The sequence below is a fragment of the Pseudophryne corroboree genome, chromosome 10 (genome assembly GCF_028390025.1).
Source record: "Pseudophryne corroboree isolate aPseCor3 chromosome 10, aPseCor3.hap2, whole genome shotgun sequence".
NCBI lineage: Eukaryota > Metazoa > Chordata > Amphibia > Anura > Myobatrachidae > Pseudophryne > Pseudophryne corroboree.
The window spans coordinates 285947287-285970477 of record NC_086453.1 but is presented as its reverse complement, the minus strand read 5'-3'; the positions used below and the strand labels follow the sequence as shown (position 1 = coordinate 285970477).

Genomic DNA, 23191 nt, shown 5'->3' with positions numbered 1-23191 from the left:
CGGCGGATCTTCTTTTTCTGGTAGATAACCTGAAGTAGACTTCAATTTATGTGAGTTATGCATCTTTAGACACTATTTCTCATACGTCTTAGAGGATGCTGGGGTCCACTGCATGACCATGGGGTATAGATGGTTCCGCAGGAGCCATGGGCACTTTAAGACTTTTCAAGGGTGTGAACTGGCTCCTCCCTCTATGCCCCTCCTCCAGACCTCAGTTTTAGAAATGTGCCCAGGCAGACTGGATGCACTCTAGGGGAGCTCTACTGAGCTTCTCTGAAAAGACTTATGTTAGATATTTTATTTTCAGGGAGAACTGCTGGCAACAGTCTCCCTGCTTCGTGCGACTGAGGGGGCAGAAGTAGGAACCAACTTCCTGAAGAGTTTTATGGCTCTGCTTCTGGCTGACAGGACACCATTAGCTCCTGAACGGTACTGAACGCTAGCCGTGTCTAGATGCTCACTCCCACAGCACGCCGTCACCCCTTCACAGAGCCAGAAGACAGGTGAGTAGAAGAAGACAGATCTTCTATCAAGAAAAGTGACGGCTGAGGTACAGCGTGGCCGGCGGGAGCGCAGCACGCCATTGCTGCCCACATACACAGGCACTGCAGGGTCCAGGGGGGGTGGGGGGCAGGCACCCTGGCCAGCAAAAAACACCTCTATAAACTGCCAAAAAGGGGCACAGCCCTACCCCAGCCAGTATAAATATTATGAAAAGTTGAAAGTAAAAAGGGCGGAGCTTCTTCCTCAGGCAGCCAGCACACTGCTCAGTGCCATTTTCTCTCTCCTCAGGCTGCAGAGACATCGCTGGTCCTCCTTCACTTCTGACTACAAGTATCAGGGTGCAAAACGAGGGGCCACAAATGAATTTGGTGCTTTACAAGTGTATTTTACTGTGTAAAAAGCGCTGCATGTCAGTGGGCATTCTGTGTTCACCGGCATTAGATACTGGCGCTGGGGTGAACTGGCTGCTCCTAAACTGTGTCCCTCTGACAGATTTTACTGTGGGTCTGTCCCCTATAAGTCCCAGTGTTTCTGTGTGTGTGTTGTACACGTGTGTAAGACATGTCAGAGGCAGGGAGTTCCTTCCCGGAGGAAACCATTTTAGGGACACAGAAGTGTAATGTGGTGGCGCTGCCGGCACACCAAGATAGTACGTGATAGTATGCATCATATCAATAGGAGATTAGATAAGTCTGAATCTCATGCTGAGTGCTGGAGAAAATCTGTGGAGTATGTGATTTTTCAGGGCTCTGTTCTTCCATCCGCAGGCGACCCCTCTGGGTCACATAAGAGATCATTTGCGAATATTGTGAATACTGATAACGGCACGGACACTGATTCTTGTGTCGATGATCGTGACTCCAGAGAAATAGATCATAAATTGGAAAAAAATATACAATATATGATTGTGGCTATAAGGGAAGTTCTGGAAGTCACGGAAGCCATTCCTGTACCTCAGGAGAAGGCTTATTTCTATAAAGAAAAGAAATATAAGGTCACTTTCCCTCCTTCCCATGAGCTTAATACACTCTTTGATGGGATGTGGGTGAATCCCGAAAAGAAATTTCGTATTCCCAAGAGAATTCAGATAGCTTGTCCTTTCCCGGTGGAGGACAGGAAAAAATGGGAATCGCCCCCTGTGTTAGACAGTGCACTATCCAGGTTGACAAAGAAGGTTATTCTCCCTGCTCCTGGCACGGCTTCACTAAAAGAGCCGGCAGACCGAAAGATAGAAACTACATTGAAATCCATTTATGTTGCCAATGGTACGCTGCTCAGGCCCACAATTGCTTGCGCATGGGTGAGTCGCGCTATTGAAAAATGGTTAGAAAGCGTGTCATCAGAAATTGACACGATTGATAAAGATGAGATACTCAGGGGCGTGGCCACGGCGACTAGCGGATAGGCAGCAGGGTAGTGAAGCTCCCTGGCTCATAAATCCTTCCAACATCCTTGGGCCCCCTCTTAGGCCCATTTTCAGCCGGGTCACGTCACACCTGCGGGGAGGCAGCGGGCGATGCCTGAGATCTCTTGCCGGAGCTGCCAGCCTGCACCAGCGGGCGCCCGAAACTCGGGCCTAGGCCGCCAGAGAATCCCCGGCCTCAATTTCCGGAGTTCAGCCGAGCTACCGCGGGCGCGCGAACCCGCGGTGAAGACAGCCGTCCAGCGCTTGGGGAGCGTGGCGCCCCTCACCTGCACCTGAAGTCAACCTTGCCAGGCCGCTTATGACCCCCTGGTGCACGGGATCGGGGTGAGTGTGCAGAGGGGAGTGAGACTGTGAGCCCGGCGGCCATCTTTGCTGCAGCTTCCACTGTATATCCTGCCTGTGTGGCTCTGCCCTTCTGTAAGGACTGCAGGCTGGAAGATTTGCCCTAATACAAGCTGCCCTGCCTTTTGTCCTTTGCCTCTTGCTGAATAGCACCTCTTATAATATAACCCCCAGGTCCCTCCGGCTCCCCCTCCTTCTCTATGTTTTACTGCTGGATGTCCTGTTCTCTGGAGGGCTGCTGATACTGCATCTCTTCCCTACTGCTGTGCTTTTTGACACTGAATATCGGGACTCTGAGCACTGCTTGGGCCCTGTTACTATGGTGAGGGGTGGCCAGACCGCAGCTGTGGCTAAATTGGAGAAGTTTGCCCGCCAACCTACTGCCCAGCCGACGCAGTCATCCCCTAAGCCCTCTCCATCTACCAATCTGACTCCCCCGGCCGGGGCCCGGTCGCGGACATGCAGCCATGTACTCCTTCCATTCAGCATGTCCTGGAGGCCATAGCGGCCAGCGAACAACGCCTGTCGGACAAAATGGAGAAGCTGCAGTGTGACTTATCACTGTTGCGCCAGGACGTCCAGCGTGTCCGTGAGAGGGTCGGCGAAACAGAGACACGGGTCTCTAATTTGGAAGACCTCAGCGGCCCCCTACAACGGTCTGTGTCTGCGGTTACACAACAAGTCTCGACACTGCAAACTAAACTCCTGGATATGGAGGGTCGATTTTGCAGAAATAATGTGAGATTTGTGGGCCTGCCTGAAAAAGAGGAGGGGGCGCACCCAGAGGATTTCCTAGAATCCTGGCTGAAAGAGGCGTATGGCGCTGAATCCTTTACGCCCCAGTATGTGGTGGAGCGGGTGCCATTCCGGCCTCTGCCCCCGGGTGCACCTCCGTGAACATTTATTGCAAAGTTTCTTCACTATAAAGACCGGGACTCCGTCCCCCCTGCTTCGAAATGGTGTTTGGGTGTCGGCAGTACCGGATTTTGCAGCGGATGTCCAAAAGGATCGGGCCCAGTTTCTGCCCATCAAGTGGCGTCTTCGTGACCTGAATCTTCCCTATTCGATGCTGTTTCCCTCCAGGCTGCGTGTGGTGGCGGACGGGGAAACTAAGTTCTTCAGTTCTCCGAGGGAGGCGGCGGCCTGGCTGGACAGACGCTCCGGGTCCCCGCCAGATGGCTCCGGACTGACATCCAGTGTCCTTTCTACACGGGCTTACAATATGCAAGTATAAGTCCGGGGAGCTTCCTTTTGTATTAGTTGTTCTAGACTTTGTATTGGGGGGTTTTTGTTTGGATCTGTATGCTACGCATAGCACTACCGTAGGCTTTCGGATCACCAAGGTTAGAGCTCTGTTAGGGATATGTGTATGCCACAGTTCGGGGAGGGAGGATGTCATTGGGATGATGTTTGTTTTTCTGTTGTTTTTCTATTTCTCTTTTTTTCAGTTTTTTGTTTTTCATATGATCATTTATCAAATTGTGAGGTGACAACGTGCTATTTAGGGGGGTTTGGCTCGGGACCCGGGGCCTGCGGACGATATGGTTCCAGGGATGGTACTTAGTACGGGCAGATAGATACTTGGATAATGGTGATGAAGGGGCTCCTTTTTCACCTTGTAGGGTCTCTGAATGCTGTGTCTCAGATGGTACAAAGGACGACATGTCTGCCTTAAAGATTTTGGCATGGAATGTCCGGGGAATTAATAATAAAGTAAAACGGTCCCCAGTTTTCAAAATGATTAAGAAATAACGGCCCGGACATTATCTGTCTGAGTGAAACTCATCTGGAGGGAAATAGATTGTTGTCGCTCCGCAGGCCTTGGGTAGGTTGGGCGTACCATTCCTCTCACTCCTCCTCTTCCAGAGGGGTGACGGTCATGATAAAGAGAACTGTACAGTTTGAATTAATCATGGTAAACACGGATCCATATGGTAGGTTTATGTTTCTGGAATGCAAGCTGAACTCCCGTAATTTCTTTATCTTGTCTGTTTATGTTCCTCCCCCATTCTCGTATGATGTTCTGCAGAAGGCGGCCTCATTTATTGCTTCCTCTCCACATACTCCTGTTATTTGTCTAGGAGATTTTAATAACGTGGTAGATGCCTCACTGGATAGATGGAGGTCTTCTCGGGATCCGGGGGCGGGTGTGGCCAAGCTCCATCTCAATCTAAGTTTGCAGATTTTATAGATAGCATGCAGTGGGTAGATGTCTGGAGGGCTCGGTACCCTATGCTTAGGCAGTACTCATGTTTTTCCAGTACATATGGCTCCTTCTCCAGAATCGACCTGGCCCTGGTCTCGCCCAAGCTCCTACCTAGCATAACGGATGTTCATTATGAGGCACGGGGGGTGTCTGACCATTCGCCCTTGCTGCTGTCTCTTGATGTGGAGTGCCGGAGCGGACAGTCATATTGGAGGTTGCATCCGTCCTGGTTGGTTCAGCTAGGAGAATGCCCGGATTTACCGTCTAGGTGGGAGGGTTTCTTTGCGGATAACGTGGGCTCGGCCCCGACACCGGTTGTATGGGATGCATTCAAAGCTTATTTACATGGTACACTGATAGGCAAAATTGCTGCCCGCAAGATAGAGTACAGAGCGACGGAGAGACAGCTTGAATCTGACTATAGGGATCTGGAGACCCGCTATTTGGCAGAGGGAACTTCTGAGTTGAAGGCTCGTTGGCTGTTAGCTCGGGAGTCTTGGCTGGCTCACCTTTCGGATAAAAATGCACGCTCCCTTCTGTTCAGGGCCACCAATATATATATGCAGGCGGACAGACCAGGTAGTTTATTGGCCCATTTGGTGCATTACGACTGTCCTGGGACTACGATAGTGCAGATGTCTGGCCCTGACGGCTCTATAGTGGATAATACCCCTGACATAGCACAGATGTTCCTCTCATATTTTAAAGAGGTTTATGACTCTCAGCTGACGTGCTCCGCGGGAGACTTAGACCTGTACTTGTCTAATATACCACTTTCCAGGCTTTCCCCCGAGGCTAGGGATATTCTAGATGCGCCTTTGACTTTGGAAGAGGTGACTGCGGCGGTGGGAATGTTTCCCGGTGGTAAGTCTCCGGGAAGCGATGGCATTCCCACTGAGCTGTAAAAACAATACATACAGTTCTTTGGTTCAAAGTTGCATGAGATGTATGCAGATATATTTGCCACTAATCAACTTCCTCCCTCAATGTCCGAGGCGGTTATTATAGTGCTGCCAAAGCCCGATAAGGACCCCAAACTATTGGAGTCTTATAGGCTGATCTCCCTTATCCCTACCAATGCCAAGATCCTGGCAAAAATCCTCGCGGTCCGGCTTAGGGTGTGTGCACACGGTGAGATATTTTCTTTCGATTTTGACTATATAGTCAAAATCACAAGAAAAATTAGTGCAGATCGCAAGGTGAAAGTCACCTTGTGATCCCGATTCGATCTCGATGTGCGGTTCCGCCAGGTCGGCATCGCAAGAAAAGATAGACTGTGCAGGCAAGTCAATCCTTGCTAGATCGGTGTACTATCTAGTTCATCTCACATGTCAATGACATCTCGCATAAGCCAAAATCGTAAGCACACATAGTCCATATCTCAAGAAAAGTTAGTCAAAATCGGTGCTATCTGGGCTCCAGGGAGTTCAAGGGAAATCGCAAGTGAAAATCGGGCATAGCAAGGATCTCACCGTGTGTACACACCCTTAACTTGGTTATCCAATCTATAATACACCAGGATCAATCTGGCTTCATGCCAGGGAAATCCACGTCCATTAATTTGCGCAGGCTTTACACTATTTTGCAGGCTCCCCATGACTTCCCCTCGGACGCGGTTGTAGTTTCACTGGATGCGGCTAAGGCATTCGACAGTGTTGAATGGCCATATCTGTGGGGAGTCATGACCTGTATGGGCTTCGGCCCTAATTTTATACGATGGATCAAATTGCTATATCAAAGTCCACGCGCCAGGATCTTGGTTAACGGCTATATTTCTTCCTCCTTCACTTTGACTCGGGGCACCAGACAGGGATGCCCCCTCTCCCCAGCCTTGTTTGCCATAGCCATTGAGCCCTTGGCTTGCTTGGTTAGATCGCCCCCGGACATTGGGGGAGTAGACACGGGCCCCTGCACTGACAAAATAGCCCTTTATGCGGATGACCTGTTACTATTCTTACATGACTACGGTGTGGATATGCCTATAGTGTTGCTGGTCATAGAGACCTTTGGCGGCTTTTCTGGTCTCTGCGTAAACTGGTGCAAATCATTTATACTGGCCATTATGGGGTCTCCTCCCCGGGTCCCGAGAATTTCCCTACCGCTAAGCTGGACAGGCCACTTTAAATACCTTGGGATCCGGGTTACTAATGACCCTTCGGATTTTGTACCCTTGAACCTTGACCCACTTGTACAGCTGATTGTACGCAGGTCGAGGACTTGGTGTAAGCTCCCGCTGACAATGACGGGTAGGGTTAGCCTTATTAAAATGAGAGATTTGCCCAAACTACTGTATGTTGTTTCGCAATTCCCTGTGTACATTTTCCCGGCCTCCTTTAAGAAATTAAACAGTATATTAACATCCCTGATATGGGCCAATAAAAGGCCTAGAATAAAACTACATACCCTCACTAGACCAAAAGTAGATGGTGGCTTGGCCTTGCCTCACTTCCAACTATATTACTATGCGGCCCAGTTGGCACACATTGGTATTTGGGTGCGGGGAGGAGAAGAGGCTGGTCTATATTGGGAGTTTCTTAGATGTTACTACCCGGACCTTTCTCCGGCGCAGGTTCCGGGGGATTCTCCCCCGGAGCTCCTCCCCTTCCCCATAAAGACCTTTTTATGCTCACTGGGTCGGGTCAAGGTGATCTTCACTTACTCGTACCTTCTTAAAACAATTCATGCAGACCCGCTCTCGAATCTTCGGGAGCGCTGGGAGCGTGATTTGGGCCCCATAGATGTGGAGGATTGGGAGGTTGCTCTGGGAAACTCGAGCCAGGTCACCAAATCACTACAGTTCCAACAAATTCAACTCTTTATATTGCATAGATCATATATGACACCGAACAGGGTGGCTAGGTTTGGGGCTGGTGGCGCCGCCGCTTGTCCTAAATACGGGGCCGCTGACGGATCATTCTGGCACCTGGTGTGGGAGTGTCCGTCCTTGCAGGCGTTTTGGGCTGGGGTCGGGTCGATTCTGGAACATACAGGGATACTGAGAGGAATGCTGACTCCAGGATTTTGCATTTTGGTGGTAGGAGGACCTGACTCTGGGTCTAAGTGGGAGGACATGTATGCTCGTAGTATTTGCGCCCTCGCCAAGGTGTGCATTGCGCGGACATGGATGGCTCCGCATTCCCCTATGATGTCTGCATTTAGAGCCCTGGTGAATGACACAGTATTGAAGGATCGATATATTTACATGAAAACCAATGCCCTTTCTAAACATGAGAAGATATGGTCCTTTTGGATTAACTCTACATACTCCTCCCCTGCCCTTTAAAATTTAAAATTTGGAAATTAAAAAATAATGTTAGATGCATTACGCCTTTTACGATAGCCCGGCTACTTGGGACTTGTGGAAACGAGCCAGACTCTTCTCCCTTATTCTACACCAGGGCTGGCCAAACCGGTCCTCGAGATCTACCAACAGTTCATGTTTTCCAGGCCTCCTGGAGATCTGTAGAATTGTAAGTTAGGAATGAATGCAGCACATCTTAATTAGTAATTACTACACCTGTGCACCAGATAGGAGGTCTGGAAAATGTGAGCTGTTGGTAGATCTCGAGGACTGGTTTGGCCAGCTCTGTTCTACACTCTATGGATATTGCACCTCACGGCGCACAACTTTGTGAATCTAGGCTATATGGATTTGTTTTGGTTTGTTCTGTAAGTTTTATGTTCTCTTTTTGTTTTTTGTTTTGTTTTCTTCTCAGATGTTTTGAAGGCTATATCTGGCCTGGTTGGGGGGCTTATTGTAGTATCTTGGGGAGAAAACAGAAAATGTTAGTATGTGTTTTGAAATTTGTTTACAGACTTCAGAAATTTATCTCCAGCGGGTTGACACTATGTAGACGTGACTACTTGATACACCTCTTATATACATATATTGTTTGGGGAGGATATGTGGCTGAATATACTGTATAATAACGACTGAAGTTCCCAGTGTACACTGAAATGTCTGTATTGCTTTCATTCTTGTTGAATAAAAATACTCTATTCAAAAATAAAAGATGAGATACTCCTTAAGTTAGGGAATATCAAAGACGCTGCCGCATACATGCTAGAAGCGATGAAAGATATTGGACTCTTGAGTTCACAAGCCGCTACCATGGCAGTATCGGCTCGGCGGGCGTTGTGGATTCGCCAGTGGAACGCGGATGCAGATTCCAAAAGAAATATGGAGGATTTCCCATATAAAGGTGAGGCCTTATTTGGCGATGGACTGGATGCGTTAGTCTCGGCGGCTACCGCAGGTAAGTCGACATTTTTGCCCTCTGCGCCTGCACCGGCAAAAAAAGACATATCACCCGCACATGCAGTCCTTTCAGCCCAATAAATACAAAAAAGCAAGGGGTTCCCCCTTCTTTGCGGGTAGGGGAAGGGAAAGAAGTCCACAGCAGCTTCAGGTTCCCAGGAGCAGAAGTCTACCCCTACTTCTGCCAAATCTTCAGCATGACGCTGGGGCTCCTTTGCGGGAGGCTGCTCGGGTGGGGGCACGTCTCAAACTGTTCAGCCAAGGTTGGATTCTGTCTGGCCTGGATCCCTGGGTGTTGCAGATAGTGTCCCAGGGATACAAACGGGAGTTTCAAGACGTTCCCCTATGCCGATATTTCAAATCGACCTTGCCAGCTTCTCTTCCAGAAAGGGAAACAGAAACAGCGGCAATCCAAAAATTATGTCAGGATCAGGTCATAGTCCTGGTACCTTTGTCACAAGAAGGGGAGGGGTTTTATTCAAGCTTTTTTGTAGTTCCGAAGCCGGACGGCTCGGTCAGACTGATCCTAAACCTGAAAAATCGGAATCTCTACTTGAAACGATTAAAGTTCAACATGGAATCACTGAGGGCAGTGATTTCCAGTCTGGAGGAGGGGGACTACATGGTTTCTGTAGACATAAAAGATGCTTACCTGCATGTTCCCATTTATCCTCCTCACCAGGCTTATCTGAGATTTGCGGTTCAGGATTGCCATTACCAATTCCAGACGTTACCTTTCGGTCTCTCCACGGCGCCAAGGGTATTCACCAAGGTGATGGCGGAGATGATGGTTCTCTTGAGTCAAAAAGGAGTCAATATAATTCTTTATCTAGACGATCTCCTGATAAAGGCGAGATCCAGGGAGCAGTTGTTACAAAACATCACACTCTCCCTGTCAATACTCCAACAACACGGTTGGATCATAAATTATCCAAAGTCACAGTTGGAACCAACGACAAGATTGTCTTTTCTCGGGATGATTCTGGACACAAAAGTTCAGAGAGTATTTCTTCCGGTGGAAAAGGCTCTGGAAATCCAGAAAATAGTAAAACAAATATTGAAACCATTGAGTGTGTCGATCCATCAGTGCATTTGGTTGTTGGGGTAGATGGTGGCGGCCTACAAGGCCATACAGTTTGGCAGGTTCCATGCCAGGGTATTCCAGTGGGACCTGTTGGACAAGTGGTCGGGATCCCACGTACACATGCACTGGAAGATAAACCTGTCGTCAAAAGCCAGGATTTCGCTCCTGTGGTGGCTACACAGTTCTCACCTACTAGAGGGACGCAGGTTCAGGATTCAGGACTGGGTCCTGGTAACCACGGATGCAAGTCTCCGAGGCTGGGGAGCTGTAACTCGGGGAAAAGCTTCCAAGGAAAATGGTCAAGTCAGGAAGCCTGCCTTCACATAAACGTGCTGGAATTGAAAGCCATTTACAATGGCCTTCAACAAGCGGTACATCTTCTTAAAGATCATTCCGTGCAGATCCAGTCGGACAATGTAACAGCAGTCGCGTACATAAACAGGCAGGGCGGAACGAAAAGCAGCGGCAATGGCAGAGGTGACGAAGATCCTCCTCTGAGCAGAAAGACATGTAAAGGCTCTGTCTGCAATTTTCATTCCGGGATTAGACAACTGGGAAGCAGACTTCCTCAGCAGACACGATCTCCAGCCAGGAGAGTGGGGCCTCCACCAAGAAGTCTTCGCAGAGGTGACAAGTCTTTGAGGAGTACCTCAATTAGACATGATGGCATCTCGTCTCAACAAGAAGCTTCAGAAATAATGTTCCAGGTCGAGAGACCCTCAAGCAATAGCAGTGGATGCGCTAGTGACCAAGTGGGTATTCCGGTCAGTGTATGTCTTCCCTCCACTTCCGCTGATCCCAAAAGTTCACAGGATCATAAGAACAAGGGTTCGAGCAATCTTCATTGCCCCAGACTGGCCAAGGAGGTCTTGGTACCCAGATTTTCAGGAGTTGCTCATAGAAGATCCTCGGCCTCTTCCTCTCCGCGAGGACCTGCTGCAGCAGGGGCCGTACGTGTATCAAGACTTACCGTGGCTACGTTTGACGGCATGGCTGTTGAGCGCCGGATCCTAGCCCGTAAGGGTATTCCCAAGGAAGTCATCCCCACCCTTATTCAGGCCAGGAAAGGAGTAACGTCGAAACGTTACCACCGTATTTGGAGAAAATATGTGTCTTTGTGTGAATCCAAGAAGGCTCCTACGGAAGAGTTTCAGTTGTGACGTTTTCTGCAGGCTGGTGTGGAGGCAGGCCTCCGATTGGTGTCAATCAAGGTCCAGATTTCGGCCTTGTCAGTGTTCTTCCAAAAACAATTGGCCTCTCTTCCAGAGGTCCAGACCTTCGTGAAAGGTGTTCTGCACATCCAGCCTCCATTTGTGCCTCCAGTGGCACCATGGGACCTTAATGTGGTGTTGCAGTTTCTTCAATCGGATTGGTTTGAGCCTCTACAAGAGATAGAGTTGAAGTTTCTTACTTGGAAAGGGGTGATGCTTTTGGCATTGGCATCCACACGGCGGGTGTCTGAGTTGGGGGCCTTGTCTCACAAGAGCCCTTACCTGATCTTCCATGAAGATAGGGCAGAGTTGAGAACTCGTCAACATTTTCTTCCAAAGGTGGTTTCATCTTTCCACATAAACCAACCTATTGTGGTGCCAGTAGTTACTGACATGTTCACCGAGTCAAAGTCTCTAGATGTGGTTAGAGCTTTGAAGATTTATGTCGCTAGAACAGCTCGAATACGGAAAACAGAGTCTTTGTTTGTCCTGTATGCTCCCAACAAGATTGGGTGTCCTGCTTCCAAGCAGACTATTGCGCATTGGATCAGAAGTACGATTCAGCACGCTCATACTACGGCTGGATTGCCATTACCGACGTCGGTGAAGGCCCATTCCACTAGGAGGGTGGGCTCATCCTGGGCGGCTGCCCGGGGAGGTCTCGGCATTGCAACTTTGCCGAGCAGCTACTTGGTCGGGGTCAAACACATTTGCAAAATTCTACAAGTTTGTCACTTGCCGATGAAGACCTCAAGTTCGGTCAATCGGTGCTGCAGGGTCATCCGCACTCTCCCGCCCGTACTGGAGCTTTGGTATAAACCCCATGGTCATGAAGTGGACCCCAGCATCCTCTAGGACGTATGAGAAAACAGGATTTTGATACCTACTGGTAAATCCTTTTCTCCTAATCCGTAGAGGATGCTGGGCGCCCGTCCCAGTGCGTACTTTACTTGCAGTTTTGTTTATTAGAGTTACACATGTTGTGTTTTATTAGTTTCAGCATGTTTGCTGTAATTGGTTCATGCCTGTTGGCGTGTGTTATGTTGAATGCCATGTTGTGCGGCATGATTGAGGTGTGAGCTGGTATGTATCTCACCATTAGTATTAAAGTAAATCCTTTCCTCAAAATGTCCGTCTCCCTGGGCACAGTTCCTATAACTGAGGTCTGGAGGAGGGACATAGAGGGAGGAGCCAGTTCACACCCTTGAAAAGTCTTAAAGTGCCCATGGCTCCTGCGGAACCGTCTATACCCCATGGTCATGAAGTGGACCCCAGCATCCTCTACGGACTAGGAGAAAAGGATTTACCGGTAGGTATCAAAATCCTGTTTTCTTGTCTAACAAGTATATCAGCATTAGCTGTTTTGGCCAGAAGAGCATTATGGTTACCTACTTGGCAGTTGGATAGTGAGTCCAAGAAGATATTGGAAAGCTTTCCTTTTTACGGGTCAATCTTTGCTTGATCCTAAGCTGGCATGAATTATCGCTCAGGTGACTTGCTTAACTCCCGTTCTAGAACCCCTAGGTATCGTCCCTTTCGGTGCTCTGGTAGGTTCTGGCCTCCACACACAGAGGTACGACAGGAGGTCAAAGAGCAGGTCAGTGCAGAGGGCACGTAGCAGATCCTTGCAGTGACTTCAGTCAGGGGTGTTCCCAGCCCACTTGCATAGGGGCCCGTCTTCTTTTTTACAGGGAGATCTGGTTTCAGTCAACCACAGATCTCTGGGTAAGAAAACCTCTCCATAGGTAACATTTTGGATTTGGAGGGCCCACATCCTTTTGTAACGCATCTTCCCCGAGTCCCACTCAGAAGAGGGGCATTAAGGAGAGCGATTCTCTCCCTTTTGGATTCAGGGGTAGTGGTCCCGGTTTTGGTACATCATCAGGGGCTGGGTTTTTATTCAAATCTGTATCTGGTAAGAAAGCCAGATGATTCTTTTCTCCTAAAAGGTAAGGAAAGTTCGTGATGGAGTCGTTACGTTCAGTAATTGCCTCAATGGAAGCAGGAGAGTTTCTTGCGTCCCTTGATATAAAGGACCCATATTTCCACGTACCGGTTTGGGAACGAGACCACGAACTGCTGCGTTTTGCAGTAGGCACCTGGCATTTCTGTGCTGAGCTCTGCATTTCGGACTTGCGTCGATGGTAGCTATCTTGCATCGTCAGAGAATTATTCTAGTACCCTAATAAGACTAATAAAGGCACCTTCAGAGGAGCTTGTGAAGGATCATTTGCAGGTTGTCATGACAACTCTGGAACTTCACGGTTGGGTTCTCAATTTGCCCAAATCCAAATTAGTTCTGGCACAGAAGATGGTGTTTCTGGGTCTTCTTTTCGACAGTTTGTCGGTCTGCTTTTCTACCCGAGAACAAGATCAGGGAGTTGCAGTCCCTGGTACAGATTCTTTTGTCTCGACACTGCGCTGCATGCAGTTACCAGGGGAAGAGGGTGTCTGCTTTCGAAGCCGTTCCATTTGCACGTTTCCATTCCAGACCCCTTCAGCATTTTATTCTTCGGCGCTGGAGGAGGTGGTATCCCTGTCTGGATCAACAGGTTTTTCCCATGTCTGTATAGGTACGTCAATCCCTGGTTTGGTGGCTCTGAACACGCAATCTGTCCAGAAGTTACCAGTTCTCTCCCTGGGAGTGGATTCTAGTAATTCAAGACGCCAGTCTCCAGGGATGGGGCGCAGTGGTTCTAGGTTCTCCATTACAGGGTGTTTGGTCTCTGGAAGAAAGGATGCTATCAGTGTGCTAGAACTACGAGCAGTTTTTCGTGTTCTGGTCCAGCCGCCGAATCTTCTCAAACAGACTTGTACATATACAGTTGGACAATGCCATAGCGGTGGCATATATTAATAATCAAGGAGGGACCAGGAGTTCTCTGACTATGGCAGTGACCACCATGATTATGATGTGGGTAGAGAGATTTGTTCCGGCAATTTTGGACATTTTTATCTCAGGTGTGCGTTATCAAGAGGCCAACTTTCTCAGTCGGCACAGGGTCCACCCTGGGGGAGTGATCCCTGCATCAGGACATATTCAGCCTGATTGTGGAGAAATGGGGTCTGCCAGAGATAGACCTCATGGTATCCAGGTTGAACAGGAAATTTCCACTGTATGAGGCAATGTCCAGAGATCCACAAGCGACTCTTGTAGATGCCCTATCTTCCAAGTGGTCCTTCCATTTCGGGTAATTGCTACTGCCAATTCCCATGCTGCCACATGTAATCAGAAGGGTCAAGCACGAGAAGACTCCTATCCTTAATGCGCCATATTGGCCACGGAGGTCGTGGTACTCTGATCTTCTGTCTCTAGTGGTTGACCAACCGTGGAGGCTACCACTAAGAAGGAAATCTATTGTCACATGGTCCTTTCTTCCATCCCAATTTACCACAACTGGCTTTAATGGCATGGCACTTGAGACCAGTCTTTTGAGGTCCAATGGATTTTCTACAGCCATTATCCAGACTATGTTACAGGCATGTAAGTCATTCACTTCTGTTATTTATTATAGGATGTGGAAGGCTTACATCGGTGGTGTGACTCTAGGAGGGTTTTGCCTTCTCTGTTTCGCTTACCACGTTTACTTTTTTTTTTTTAAAAGGCCGATTTTGTCCAAAGGCCTCCGCCTCTATTCTTTGAGGGGTCAGTGTCGGCCTTATCTATTTTTTTTCCAGAGACATCTGGCATCTATACCAGATGTCATAACTTTTATGCAAGCGGTATTGCATGTCCAGCCACCTTATGTGTCTCCAGTCCCGCCATGGGACCTTCATCTAGTTTTGGCTGCTCTGCAGCAGTCCGTTTTTGAGTCACTTGAGATGGTGGAATTAAGGTGGTTAACTTGGGAAGGTAGCTTTTATTTTGGCAATCTCCCCAGCTCGCAGGGTGCCTGAGATGGTGGTATTGTCCCCTTTCTTCTCTCTAGTTTTTTTTTAAACGTATCGAATGGTTCTACACACTCGGCCATCATTTGTTCATAAGGTTGTTTAAAAAAAATGTCACTGAAAATTAGATTGTCGTCCCAGTGTTGCATCCACCTGATCCAGAGAGTCCTCTCTGGTTTCTGGACGTGGTAGAGAGCACTTAGGATATATGTGGCTAGAATGGCTGCCTTGCATAAGACACACTGCCTGTTGGTACTTCATGACGCTCACAAAAGAGGCTGGCCAGCTTCAAAACAGTGGATTACTATAAAATAGTTTCCTCCCCCCCCCTCTCTCTCTCTCTCATATATATATATATTTATTTATTTATTTTTTGTGGGTGTGTGTACCTGACTCCATTTGGGCACATTCCTCTTGGGCACCTCACAGGGTACCTCAGTTGAGCAGCTGTGCGAGGCAGCCACCTGGTCCTCAGTGCACACATTTACCAAATTTTTATTGTTCTACACGTTTGTTACTAAAGATGCGAGTTTTGCTTACAGCATTGCCTGTGTGTGATCCCTCTTGCTTTATGTTCATGTCTTGCTCTTTGTTTCTTCTCTTTTGGCTTTGCTAGTCAGTTAACTGGGGAGCTAAGGGAAGGTGAGGGTATCTAATGGAGGGGGAGTTTCAGTCAGTTAACTATTTTGGTGCCTACTCCTCGGCCCCTCCCTCATTTCCCAGCATTAGTGATTCCCAGATTTACTCAGAGGAAGTGATGGTGAGTAGCCCAGAAACTTATTTTTTTTTAATCGTGGCATTTATTATGGCTTTTTTTTTTTTCATGCATGTTCCACAGAGGATCCCAAAATACAAATGTGTAATCTGCATTTTTTCAGCAATAGTTAGTTAACGGAATTAATTACCAGTTACGCATTATACTTTTCTGCAGTCTCTGGAAATTGAGACTTTTTGGGGGTTTTTTAAATATATTTTATTAAGAAGATGAGAGGTTTTACATTAATGACCTACGCAGAGGTCCAAAAATGTTGTCAAGTAATATAACATATATAGGCAAATCAATATATTATTTAAGTGCAGTGCATAGTCTCATCTTCATTTTTTTTAAATGAAATAATTACCCTGTTTTGATGCAGTCTGGATAAAAGTTATTCAAGAATGTCTCTAAAACAGTACATTTTTATTGAAATAGAATTTTTGTTTACACAAAAATATTCACCTTATTTCACACACACATATAAAAAAATTAAAAAAATAACTGTATGTTGCGTCTTATTGTGGTCCTCCATAAATATTCACATTTTCAACAATAGTAGTTTGGGTAAGATTTTTTTTTATTTTTTAAGACAAGCCCTTTTTGAGTTGTCATTTTGCTTGTGATTGTGTTTGGTATCATATTGAGGGGTAACCTTCACAGTTAGAGCCTGTAGCACTTCCAATTTATTTTGCTGGTTTACGATGTACAGTAGAGTCTATTAGGAGAGCATGTATTTTAGTATTTACATTCTTATTATAGGTTATACCGACTGACCAAATGGTCTCTCATTTTGTTCAGATTGTTTTATCCTTGATAGTCAAGAAATTTTGGCGACTGATTGCTGTGTTTTCAATCCTTGTTAAATATAATGGTTTGGTCATCAAAATTGTGTTCAAAAAATTTCTGTTTTTCTTCCTACTCTTACAGAAGATGAAATGATTTTTGAGAGACGGGGTCCTGAAAAGTTCAACCTAAGAAACATTCCTGCGAAAAATAAAGTGAGAATTCAATACAATATGAAAACGAGTGGATATTGCCAAAGATTAGTTCGGTGGCCAGTTGGTCATAAAGAGGAGTTTGCACAGAAACGTTATGGCTTGGGGTCGGCAAAGGAACCTGAGAGAACCTATAACTGCACTGAATGTGGGAAGAGATTTTTAAAGATAACTGACCTTAGACTTCATCAAGGAACCCACAAAATGAAAATAAAACAGTACAATGGGTCAGTGGTCCAGCAGAAGGTGGAAGCCAGTCAAAAACTTCCTATCGACCAAAAGTTTCACCAGGCGGTTTCCATCAAAAATGTATCTGGGACGAAGTCTTTAACTTGTTTTGTTTATGGTAAAAACGCCAACACAAACTCCAACATTATCCAAACCACAAAAACATTTGTGAGAGAGAGGCGATTTGTATGCAGGTTTTGCGGCAAACGGTTTCAGAATAACAGTAATCTTATTGGACACGAGAGAATACATACGGGTGAAAAGCCTTTTGAATGCCCGGAATGTGGCAAAAGCTTTAGCCAGAAGGCAAATCTGACCACTCATCAGAGGCTTCACACCGGGGAAAGGCCCTTTGTATGCATCAACTGCGGCAAAGGCTTTGCACAAAAGATAAATCTACTAACACACGAGCAAACTCATGCAAAAAAGAAAAAGAAAATTGATGGGAAGCATGTTCTAATGACTTAATCCAATATTTTACATCAGGTTCTGGTTGAAGACTCATTAGCCGGAATTACCATAAAGTGCCTGGGAATCAGTTGTTCCTCTTCACCAAGTCTACTTATTTTTCAATGCACAGTATACATATGTTGACTCGCAGGCTAATTTTACTGTTTTGTCTAGTTTATTTGGACTAGTATTTTGACAGGTGCTACTCCATGAAGATACAGACAAAAAGAAAGTACCTCAGACGTGAGAAGTATTTTAGAGGTTTCTAAAATACGAATCATTTGTTCCAGTTTTTCTAGCCTTATAATAAAGTATATATATCTATATAGATGTTGTAACTAATTTGTATATAACAGTTGCATTTTAGAACTCGGCGTCAGGGCTGGGTAAACTTGATCGTTTGTTCACCAATAATAATTTTCAGGGGTTTAAAAAAACTGTATATACAATAGTAGCTACTCTCCCCCCAACTATGAAAACTCAGTGAAACTTTTCCAGTGTGGTCTTTGTGGTGTTCACCCCTGTAAACAAAAAGTCTCTATTTTTAAAACAATGACTGCATCTTGTAGACTTGGGGGGAGGGGGGATGTTTTTGATTTGTTATTTATTGCATTGTATATCTTCTGGTGCACAACTCTCCATCAGGTTTCTTCGGTAAAGAATTTACTATTTACACTAAACCTCCTGCTAAGGGTATATAATAACCTCCAGCTGTAATTTATAGTGCAGTTGTACTCCTGATTTGTGCTTCTATGTAGGCGTTGCTGACAATGTTACATAAACCTCCATGTTTTAATGGTGGAATTCCTGGATTGAAGACCAGAACATGTTCTAAGACCCTTTTTTGTTAGTTTTCATTTTAATGTTTGAAGGAACTCGACCCTTCCTGGTGTTACACCAAAGGATTTTCATTTTCATCCAAGTTCTTATAATGCAGGCTGTGTAGAAGATTCCCTGTAGGCTGTAGAAACCACACTGCTTTACAAATAGAATTCTAAAAGACTGTTAAAAAACAAACACTGATAAGTAGAAATTTTAGCTGTTGTGTTTTAGAATGAAAAAAGCAAGGTGCAACCTAGCCTATTACAACACAAACCTTTCCTTTCTCCCAGGTTGTACTATATTAAAGGGATCTTCACTCATATTAAACTTTGAATCTCCCATGACAAATTACTAGCTTTACAGAACATGTCAAGTACAACGGTTGCTCACTAGCTATCGTATCTACAGTGGCTTAGTATCCTGCAGCATTACACAACTGCTCTTAGAATGGGGGTGATACAAATGTCAGCAACGTGAGTAGAGTGCCGCCGGAGTAGAGATGGCCATCGACGGTTTAGTAACGAGCGATGGCAAAATAGTTTTACCATTGTGGGGGGAAATGCTATGGCAAAGCTTTTCAGTACGGTCCATGTGCTGGTGCAGTCCCCATTCCTTTGCTAATGTGCAGACATGAAACCTTGTTGGTTTCCCACCTATGGTTAAATCCCATTGATGATTAACCTATCAATGTCCATCCCTACTCTGGTGTGGTACTGAAGACACTCTTTATTACCGTAATGTGTGGTAAAATACACAACAGGACATTGTGGTGAATTGAATTGTCCCCTTAGTGTCTACTGTTCGATCAAGTATGTCCAGAGATCGTTCCGTCTGTAGTTCTGTTAGTTGTGGATAGAGGGGACTGTTTACAGTAAGATCTTCGACTTGAGTCGACATCTCCTTCAAAAAAGGTGTCAGCTAAATTTCTGTCTGTTACTGCTTTTTGCACATAAATAGCTGCGCATTGTATACCCAGTTAAGAAATACTGTATAATGCATGTCCCTCCACATGACCTCATTATTGTAGTTTCTGTTGCACTATGCACTCAACATTCAGGTTTCATTCCAGTCTTGCTCTACATATGGTTGAATAGATATTATCTGAAGCTGCTCTTATTCTGTAATTGTTGGACGACCCCTGCCAAACAGAACTGGGTGTTTCTGGTCCTCATTATTCGGTGTCCCATCATTCATCAAAGTCGCACATTTTTAAAATAAATTAACATCAGTAGAAGTGTAAAGAACCTTTTTGGTCAACTACTCAACAAGAGTGTAGAAAGGACAGGAAGACTATGTAGCCGTTGTATAGATAGTATAGGCTGTGTGTCTTAAAAAGATGGTAAAAGAGCAAACAAAGTTTTGCTTGCAAAATATGTTCAACGTTACAATTCGAGTTTATCTTTTGTGCAGTTGTATAGACTGACAAATAGTTATGGGCTCTGTAATATTAGAACCCTTTTTATTTCTCAAAAATGAAAAAAAAAAACCTTACACTGACTTTTTGTTTGAAATTGTTTTGTGTTGAGTTCATTATTATATCATATATATGTGTTCATGTCTTTTTCTGTTTCCATATTAGTATTTCCCGAGTTGTAGTCGGAAAGTAAGTGAAATTTTAAGATAATTAGCTGTGTATGAAACTGACAATTGTAAAACGTGTCCCATCTTTATTTCAAATAACTGTTCCACAAAGCTACACGATTTAGGAGACTAGCATTAAAATTTTCTTTTAAAGATGTGTTCCCAATACAGATTAAGCGAATGACAAACAGCTGTAAAAATGAATTACCAAATATGATTAACTCGTGTTGGGATGCCGTGTATTTATTTATATTTCTACCATTTTAGTCAATCAATACAGCTGAAAACTTACATCCATGTGAATGGGAGCGGTGTGGTATGTTTAATAGCATTTATACAGTATATATATATATATATATTGTTCTAACGTGGACTGGCACTACCACTATTAATGGATAATCATTGCCTTCGTTTTATATATATATATATATATATATATATAATCTCCATGTGCTTGGTTTGAACAAGAAAACTTTTTTTCGTTTAAAAATCTAAAAAGACTGAGCATAAAAAACACACATTGCAGTAGATGGGCATTTTTTTACTTGCCTTTTAATGTGTTGCAGACCCACATTGTAGCCTCAGCACTGACAAAATTAGGAGAGAAGAGCAATGTATTTTTTGAATGACTAGTGAAGTACACATGGTACGTTTTTATCTTGGATTAGAACATTTTGTATTGTTCTTTTCCCATTCTCAGCAGACAGTGTCCCTTTTTCACCCCTTCCTCTTTACTTTGTTGAACTGTGAGGTGTCTACCACTTATATACCCCAGTGTTCCCAAAATACAGACCCACAAAATGTGGTTTGTTTTTTTAGCTATTTTTGCCTGGGTGTCATGTTTGAACATAATCGTACTTGTGTTGTTACTCATGGCTAATAGGGTTGCCGAACCTGCCTCTAGGTGTCCTCTTTTTAGACATGAGCCAGGCCAACTACTCTAATGTGAAGTTCTTCACTTTCTTGCAAAAGCTTACTTATAGATGTATAATAGTAAGGTACAAATTGAATAATAGTCTGAATTGTATATTGTACTAGACAGGTGAAAGCTAATGAGTTGCAGCATGTCTCTGCAAATGGCACTTGTGATTTACCTTGTTTATAGGTTAAGCCAGTCCTCTCCCATTGCAGTTGGTTTCCTTTCTGTAAATCCTTACACTGAATATTGGTGCCTCTGCCACAGTATAGATGTGAATTATGGGACTAATTCAAAGTCATGATCACATTTTTTTAAAAATAGAGCAATTTGCACCTGGGTAAAACCTTGTTACACTGCAGGTGGGCCACATTGGAACCGTGCAGGGAGAGAGTTTGGAATGTCATGTTATAGCTTACTTCTAATAGTGTAAAATCTAACTTGCCTGTATTTGTTCACTATATGTAAAATTGCGTTGGGTACGATATGCCGGTGTTTGGGATGCAAGTGGTCAGAAGACTGGCTGTGGCATCCCGATGCTTAGAATCTCGACAGGGTCTAGGTAAGTATACTTATCTGCCCCCAATGCGCCCCTAATCCTACCTTTCCACAGCCTAAACCTAACCCTGCCTCCCCTGCAGCCTAACCTTAACCCTCCCCAGGGGTGCCTAAACCCAACCCTTCCTTTCCCAGAGCCTAACCCTAACCTTCCCCGCGTAGCCTAAAAGTAACCTCCCCCTCTGCGGCTTACTTGAGCGCAGTCCCGGTAAATGCTCATTTAGGATCCCTGCCGGGATGCTGGCACGGTCAGTCTGAGCAGTGTTGGGATGCCAGCACCAGCATTTTGAGCAATGTCGGGATTCCGATGTTGGAATATTGTCTGGCGGGATCCTTACTGGATCCTGTAAAAGCCGTCCGTATTTTTCTTGCATATAAAAACAACAAATTTACTAGCACCCCTTGCATTGCAACATAGTTCCAGGGGCAAATTGCTCCTTTTGTTTTTGCTCCTAACTCTAATTCTCAGGCCCTTTATCCAGAAAGAGTCCCAACAGTGGCTCATATTAAAGGATGCTTTATTATTTGTTAATAATAAAAAGGATTTATTTGAAAATAATCCATTCAAGATTTATAGAGGTTTAAAACATAACAAAAGTGATGCTATAAAAAACATGGCTCTCCTTGTCACCATTATTAGTTACAAGGGGAGAGAGCCATATGTTTTTTATAAAGCGCTCTCTATTTGAGTAATATTGTATTACTTATTCTATATGGGAACATTTGTACAGGCTTGGTTAAATTGCCATCTTATATCCTGTCTGCAGATTTGTTCTTGAAATGAAAGCTGCAAGTGTCACAATAGTTAATGGAACAGCCCTGTTTGTCTCCTAATACTTTACATTGCCTGTTTCTGCATCTGGGCAGGTAGTGCCGGTCTTACATATGGGTAATAAGAATAGAGTTCACAGCTGCTTTTGTTAATTTAACTATGATCAGTGATTGGTATTACATTCAGGGTATATATGTTGCATTTTTGTCTTAAATACCGGGACTCTATATACATGATATAATAAGAGCTTAACATTTAGTTGTGTTAAATGCATTTACTAATTTTCAGAGTTTTTGTTTTAACTAGCTGCTTTAGTTTTGTGTGTTTTATAAAGAGCCAAAAACAAATGGTAGATCTTTTTTTTTTTACATTGAAAATGCAAATTTAGGCATGTCACAGAAATGTTGCTTTAATATGAGGATATTGTTATTTTTAATAAACAATTACCATATGTTAATTTGAGCATTTAATTCTATCAATTTGCGAAATACAGTTTCTGTCAAACGTACAGTTTAGACAATTACCAATTTTTTTTTTCCCCTGTGATATATTTTGTTTAATGATTTTTTAAGCATAAATGTTATTCTGTTTTACCCAGTTCTAATGAAACCAAAATATTATATATGCAAAGTCTTTGCTGTTTTCTTTGTTTCTTGTTTGTCTTATGGGGAGCAAGAACTATCAGTCTTACAACTGTTTCTGTATTTGTCTATGTCAGTGTTGTGTGTAACATGCATTGCTCTTCAACATGCTCTTACGCATGTTACATGTTTTTGGTGTGTCTGAAATTAATAGAACCTAAGGTATTTCTAGATGACGATTGTTAGCTGTAACTATAACCTTCCCGTTTAGAATGAGTGCTTCTTAGGAGTTGTTTGTATATGTGATTCTTTATGGTTGTCATAAATGCTGTAATATCTTCCAATAAACTCAGTTTTGTTACCTATTAAACTTTTTTTTTTCTTTCTCTTTGTTCATGAAAATGTGTTGAGTACATGGTATAAAAAAAATAATAATTGCGAGCTAAAAGATTTAGGCACAAATTCAAAAGTACGAAGAGTACCACTAATACACCAACATAAGGCATCAATATGAATGCTTTGTCAGTTTAAAGGTCACATAGAAAATAGTCCACACAGAATCTCATTGGTTATGGGTAGGGATTTGTTATACTCAGTGTTCGATGGGTCAGG

At 44.5% G+C, this 23191-nt stretch overlaps 1 protein-coding gene across 4 annotated transcripts in view; it reads left to right on the top strand.

Moving 5' to 3' along the window:
* The window catches only part of LOC134966532 (zinc finger protein 182-like), a 243477-nt gene extending 220528 nt beyond the window's left edge, over nt 1-22949 (top strand). For all 4 annotated transcript variants that reach the window (XM_063943335.1, XM_063943334.1, XM_063943332.1 and 1 more), the window contains one exon: nt 16604-22949. In XM_063943335.1, coding sequence (XP_063799405.1) covers nt 16604-17367 — 764 coding nt within the window. In that variant the 3' untranslated portion in view covers nt 17368-22949. The remainder of the gene's footprint in view (nt 1-16603) is intronic.
* The last annotated feature ends 242 nt before the right edge of the window (nt 22950-23191 follow it).